This window comes from Pygoscelis adeliae, unplaced genomic scaffold, assembly GCF_000699105.1.
Source record: "Pygoscelis adeliae isolate BGI_AS28 unplaced genomic scaffold, ASM69910v1 Scaffold171, whole genome shotgun sequence".
Classification (NCBI taxonomy): Eukaryota; Metazoa; Chordata; class Aves; order Sphenisciformes; family Spheniscidae; genus Pygoscelis; species Pygoscelis adeliae.
This window is the reverse complement of record NW_008824186.1, coordinates 5991456-5997978: the sequence shown is the minus strand read 5'-3', so window position 1 is coordinate 5997978 and position 6523 is coordinate 5991456. Positions and strand designations below refer to the sequence as shown.

Below are 6523 nucleotides of genomic sequence, written 5' to 3'. Positions count from 1 at the left end.
AAGGTCTCCCCTCAGCCTCCTTTTCTCCAGGCTAAACAACCCCAGTTCCCTCAGCCGCTCCTCATAAGACCTGTGCTCTAGACCCTTACTCATGTCCTAAATGATTACTATAAATAGGTCTTTTAACTTCAGGAAGTTAATCTCAGAGTAAGAACAGTGAAAACGGCTGAGGAGACTGCTAGATTCGATCGAAATAAAACAGCAGAATAAAAAAGATCTTCATGCAGATGGAAGAGACATCAACCACCAGGACTAGCACTTTCACTTCTCCTGCTTTCATTAAAGTGGTGTATGCGAGATGACTGTATTCAAAATCCAGAAGGCATTCTGCAGTGATGTATATTGGCTAAAAAAAATGGCTAAATCAGTAATTTGGATAACTGACACTTCAGTGTTAAGCCACTGTCTTGCAAGTTCTGAAGGGAAAAGGGAGTTTGGAATTAGTTTCTGCATAAAAGGAAGTGTTTTAGTATTTGTGCACATTTCAGATACACATTACTTTGTTATATATTGTTCCAGGACAGCCAAATGAAATGTATTCTCTTTGTGAACAAAAAGAGAAGTGATCTATTTGGTGTTAGATAAAACAATAGGTGTTTCATTTGATAATGAGTTGTTACATTTCTCCTGGCTTCCTTTTTTTTTTTTTTTTGGCAGCATGTTGTATTCATCGTCAAATTCTTTGTAGCATGGATGATTCCTGATGTCCCGGCAGATGTGAAAGCCAAAATAAAACGTGAAAAGTATTTAACGCAGAAGATCCTACATGAGTATGAACTTGAGAAACTGAAGGAGAGACTGTGTCAAGGTGATAAACGAGCCACGGAAAAGGAGTTCATCGCCACAGAAGGGAGAATGGAGTTATCCAGAGCAATGTAGTTGAAAAAACAACTGTTTGGGGTTTAGGTCATTTTAGCTTTTTTTTATCTGTGATTTGCTCAGTATGCATCATCTTGAAAGCTCTAGGACCGTTTCAACCCTTTGCTTTCACTCCAAAGATTTTAGACTTTTCTTTAAAAGTCTTACTGAGCATTCTAGGTTTAGTAAAACTACTTAACTGTATGACTCCAGCACTGTTTTCTATTTACCCATCACTTTGAGTAATAAGTGTCATCCTGTAATCCTAGAATTTGGATTCCCAGAATAGGGAATGTTACCCTCAAAGGGCTCACAGGATATAAGGTCATTACCACCAAGCCCTCCCCCTGTTGCTAAATGCAAAGTTCCAGGCTGCATCCCAGCTGAATGAAAAGGCTTTCATAGAGGACTCCCGCTGTGGAAAATGCTGAGAATTATTATTTTTATGACATGATCATTTAAATAGGAGAATGCTCCTGATACAAGGGTTAGGGTTTGGGGCTTTTTTTGTATCCACTATCTCTTATGAAACATTTGGTTGCAGCTTTGAACTTCTATACACTTTTTAGAAGGAATGGATTTTTAAAGCTATATTGGCTTAATTCCACTTGGAAATATTTATAGGCACAGAATTCAGTTAATACATACTAATGAAGGAAAGAAAACCCATAACTTATTTTCGTAAAGATACCATCTGCTAAAGAGTTTGCTCTTTAATTGCAAATATTGTGGAATCATCTAATGACAGTGTTTTTTGAAAAGATGCATACACTTTGGAGAAATACAGCTAATTTCTTTCTCAATCTCAAAAACTGCCATTGGAAGATCATGCCTGACGTTAGTTTTGGCCAAAGCTGCTCCTTTGTTTGGATTCTCTGTTTGGATTCTCCGTGAATGCCAACAAAGGGCTAAAGCTGTGTGTCTGCACTTGATGCATGCTATGGAGTATAACCGCACAGTGCAGTGGATTGGGAGCTGCACCGCCACACTAATTGATCTAGCTGGATGGTTTGTACATGGATTTGTATTCAGAAGATTTTAAGCATGCCAAATAATGTATGTTTACATTGTTATTGTCCTTATATGTAGGAGCCTGGGGTTTTTGGTTTTTGTTTGGGGTTGTTTTTTTTTCTTTTTAATCTTCAAGGATTTTTTTCTGTTTTGTCATGAGGCTTTTCTACAAAGTTACTGAGTTTATAAATACATAATAACTACTTGTGCAAAGTAGCTACTAGCTGTTTATGAATGTGCCCTCATTTTATAATTTGAAGCAGTTAGGCATTTTTATGATTTTGCTGTATATTTAAAACATATCAACACTCCCATGCGTAGTGCCTTGTTGATTTGCATTTGGCGAAAGATGTGAAAATGGTCACTATGGGGAAATGCATATTTCCGAAGTGTGCTTGCAGGCATCGTGCTACTGTGAACCTGCCCTCATAGCTGTACAGTGTTAGCCAAACCGTGCCTGCCTTGGCACACTTGTGTTTGTTAGTGCTATGCAACGGTTGACGGAGAGCCGTTCATACCTAGACTGCTTACATAAAGTAGCACCAGACTGTTGAGTTCTCTCATGCTGAAGTACACTAGCTACAGAGATTAGAAATTTTACTATATCTGCACTTTGAAAGTGTATACTTCCTTGCAAGTATACACAAAAAAATTTAGATTTGTATTCCCTATCAGCCAAACGATGTACTGTTTACTAGAGCCACAACTTAAGGTTTCCATCTTTTGTTTTAGCAGACCTAGCCTACGCCTTGGAATACTTGGCTAGTAACCTTAATGTTGTAACAGTTTTAAATCAATGTCTTGGGTGGAACCGTCGTTATTAGCAAACATTTTAACATTGAAGTGCCTACCTCGAACAAACATCACATGGTTTGGCTGCTGGTCAAGGAGTTGAAGCAGATGTACATTTCTCGTTACTGTAAGTTATTCAGCTTCGTTCTGTAAGTTTGCTTGATAAATCGAGCATATTGGCAATTCACATTCATGATGAATTGACCACGTTCTTGAATATTCAGATATATTTGAAGTAATGGATTTATTGGAGGAATGCAGATATAAATAAAATAGCTCTGCTGCGTAATGTATAAGCCAAAGAGTGTCGGTCACCACAACTATGTATGCGACACCAGAATTTACACAATGCAAGCACTTTGCTGCTTCTTACACATACACTTAACTAAACTGCTTAATTTAGATTTCACGGTTTTGCTACTGTTAGCAATGCAAACAATTGCTTCAGACGGTAAGGTGAGGAGATGCAAAATGGTATTTCTATGCAAAACGTACAATCTGACTGAAGCTGAAAACAGATTTGAAAACTCGGCATTAGATGCACTATTCCTGCTTACGGAACGTTAGTTTCTTCAGGTTCTGTAATAAAGTGTCCTCACATACTACACTTGAAAAGGTGTCAGCAAAATAGATGTATTGAGAATGAATAATGCTATTTAAAAGCAAGATGGAGGAAAACAAGGAAATACCTTAGTTTGGGATACAACATTGATACGCAGAAGCCCTGCGTGCAGACCCTGAATTTGAGCTGATGTTTTGACCCCTACTTCTTCCTTCTTTCAAACTTATTTTTTGAGATCACTTCCTATTTAATGCTATACAAACAGATGTTTTGCATATGTTGTATCATACAACAGAAAGTGGAAAAAATCTGGGATCAGCTTATTTAAAAAGAAATATGTATCTTAAAAATATATCATTACACTTCATAGCATTACTACTTCTTCGTATATAGAAACTGTTGAAAAGAGAATGCATTGTCATATTAAGAGCTAATGTCACATAACAAGTCTAACACCTCTTTACGTAATAGTTTGCCTTTACTTGTCATTAAGCAGTATTTTGACAGAAGATTATTAGTATGATTAGGATTATAATGGTTCACATACGTACACATTTCCTGAAGTGTTCTTGAGAAGTGACAAAAATCAGAAAAATGGACTGGTCAGTTTGGGGATGTGCTTATTCTTACTGTTGGAATATTTGATTTTGATGTGTTTAATATAAGTATCTAAAAGTGTCCTTTAACCAAAGTGAAGATAGTTCTGTGTTGGAACTACTGTAATTTAAGCAACAGTAGATTGCTTCAATAGAATTGGTTAGAAAAAGAAAATTGGCCTTTCAAGTGTAATACAATCAGGGATTTTTTTTTTTTCCAATTAAAATTTAGTGGTTTTACCTTGGAAGGATTTAGTGTGGTATGTTCTAAGCAAATGACTGCAAAACAAGAGTGCTACTATAAGACACTATACTGTTTTTTCTAGAAGATTTTGTTGTTATGCTTTTACTTTTTTATGTAATACTACCAGTTTGAGACAACAGAACGGAGTGAAAATAGGTGGACTTTCCTACTGTTCTATGTGTACTGCTTGTTTTGACTTGTACTGTCGTGTAATCCGAGTGGCATTTTTGTCTGCTAAGTATGTTGCTGATATATATGATACACTAGTGTTGGAATAAATTTTTTAAACATTGCATTCGGCTAACTTATATATGTACATTTAATAAGATCTAAATCTGGCAAATAAAGCAGTGTTTATTTTTAATGTGCTGTCAGCTTGTTTTTGAAAATTCCAAGAATTCGGAGAGAAGCTGAAGTATTAAAAGTTAAATGCCCGGAGACCCCCATGGGAAGAAGTATTCATACAGATTTCTGCAACTCACTGCAGGATACTTGGGTGCTATATGTAGATTTCCTGCAACTGTAACTTCACAAGTTTCTTACTCAGATTATTGAAGAAAGCCGCCATCTTCCACTTGATAATCACATCGTGTAACTGACTTTTCTGTCTTCGTGCATCGTCTTGAGAACAGATTACCGAGGAAAACCTGTACTAAGTTCTGCATACATCGTAGGCAATGCACGTGGAACGAGATGGCACGAGTGTGTGACAGCCCATGCGGGAATTTAGCTTTGCAAATTCCTTACGTTAGAAGATCACAGTTCAGTGACAAAGTCTCGGCGCTTTCATCTTCCTTTAGGTGCGGTACAGTGTGTTCGCAGGCATTCATTTTCAGCCAGGCTGCTTTTCCCTCCATTCTCTGGATACAGTTTTTAGCCTTGCAATGCCAGGACCTGAGGTGACTTCTCAAGTTCTCCGTCAGTCACACACGCAGTTTTCAGACGCAGCGCGAGTGGTTCACATGCGTGCATTTAAATAGCTTTGAGCGCATATACTGGAAAATATGGCAGAGCTAAAGCTTTTCAGAGGGACTGGGAAAGTCTTACTGTTCATAGATACCTCTACATATTTTAATCTTTCTTAAAACTCACTTCTGGCACCAGTGTAGGGCTTTGGATTAAATCAGAGAATCTGGATTCAATTTTATGACGTGCTCTCAACAGACAGCATTAGCAGTTCTCTCTCCTGTTATACCACGTTATCAGAACTTCCCTGGGAACAGGGTCACCTGCCAGACTTGGCAGGTCATTTCCTTTGTAACTTTGACATGATAAATTGAGAGCTGCAATAGCAGTAATCAAATGAAAGAAATGTATGAGACAAATGAAACAATCTTGTCTATATTAAAAAAAAGAAAAAAAACAGGCACGGTGTAATTATGTATTATGCTACTACTGCTGTGCTGGTTACTGAGGTGGCATAGATTATTTAATTAGGTATCAAAAGGAAAAATAAAGCATTAAGAAAGTTGGAGAAGAAAGTGGTAGCAAAAGGAAAGTGAGAAAGGAGGGGAAAAAAAGACAGACAAAGGAATGCGCTGTTGCTGTGCAGGATATAGGGGAAACTTACGTATTATGAAAGTGTTAAAAGTGTTCGGGTGCATTCAAGCTTTGCTCTTGGAGGTTAAACCTTGCCTCCATTGAGGCCTGTGGTAAATGGGTAGTGAAGTTCCATTGGGGGTACATTTGATCCAAAGGCAATTATATTTTATGAGAAAGAGTAGCATGGTAACTTGTGAAGACATTCACAAATCCTAGAACGTACCTGGCTCTCCCCATGATCAGAAATTGCAGCTGCCCTTCAAAAGTCTTAATTCCTTCATTTATCTTGTGCAGTAAATGAAAAGGTGCATCGAAATTTTGGTGGTTGTACTTTTTGCATTAGAAAAATAGGTAAGGCATCGAATTTGCTCAGTGTCTTCGTCTACCCACATTAAAGGGTCTTTCTAAAAATAAGTCTGTGTTTATTCCATGCAAAAAATGGTAGGGAGCACTGAAATAGAAGAAGTGTTTTGAACATGTGTATCTCAATCAAACTGGTGTAAAATACATTGTCTTACAGGAGTAGAAAAATGTGTAACCCATTGACTAGCAGATCAGTGGAAAAGAACGGCAAGATGTGGAAGAAACGATATCCCAGCATCTGAAGTCTGCACATTTCATGTCTGTTTCAGATGTGTGGGCTCTGCAACAAATAAAATCTTGTCTAATGTTCCTCAAAGTGGTCAAAATTAAAAGAAAACCAGTGTTTCTGAAAATAACGTCTTAAACGTGGCACTGAAAATACATTGAGGTCAGCACAACCGTACCAATGGCAGCTGCTGCAGTCTGAGAGCCCGGCTCGTAACTGGAAGGAGATTTGGAACGACGCGTGGCGGAGAGACGCAGGGATGGGGTCCGGGTTCCGAACGTCTGGTGCGGCAAGGAGAGTGTACCAAGAGAGGGCAAAGGCAGCCCTCG

The 6523-nt window shown here is 38.1% G+C and overlaps 1 protein-coding gene across 1 annotated transcript in view; it reads left to right on the top strand.

Moving 5' to 3' along the window:
* ANO5 (anoctamin 5) overlaps positions 1–4425 on the top strand; it is a 61410-nt gene extending 56985 nt beyond the window's left edge. The window contains exon 26 of the mRNA XM_009334585.1: positions 658–4425. Coding sequence (XP_009332860.1) covers positions 658–879 — 222 coding nt within the window. The 3' untranslated portion in view covers positions 880–4425. The remainder of the gene's footprint in view (positions 1–657) is intronic.
* The last annotated feature ends 2098 nt before the right edge of the window (positions 4426–6523 follow it).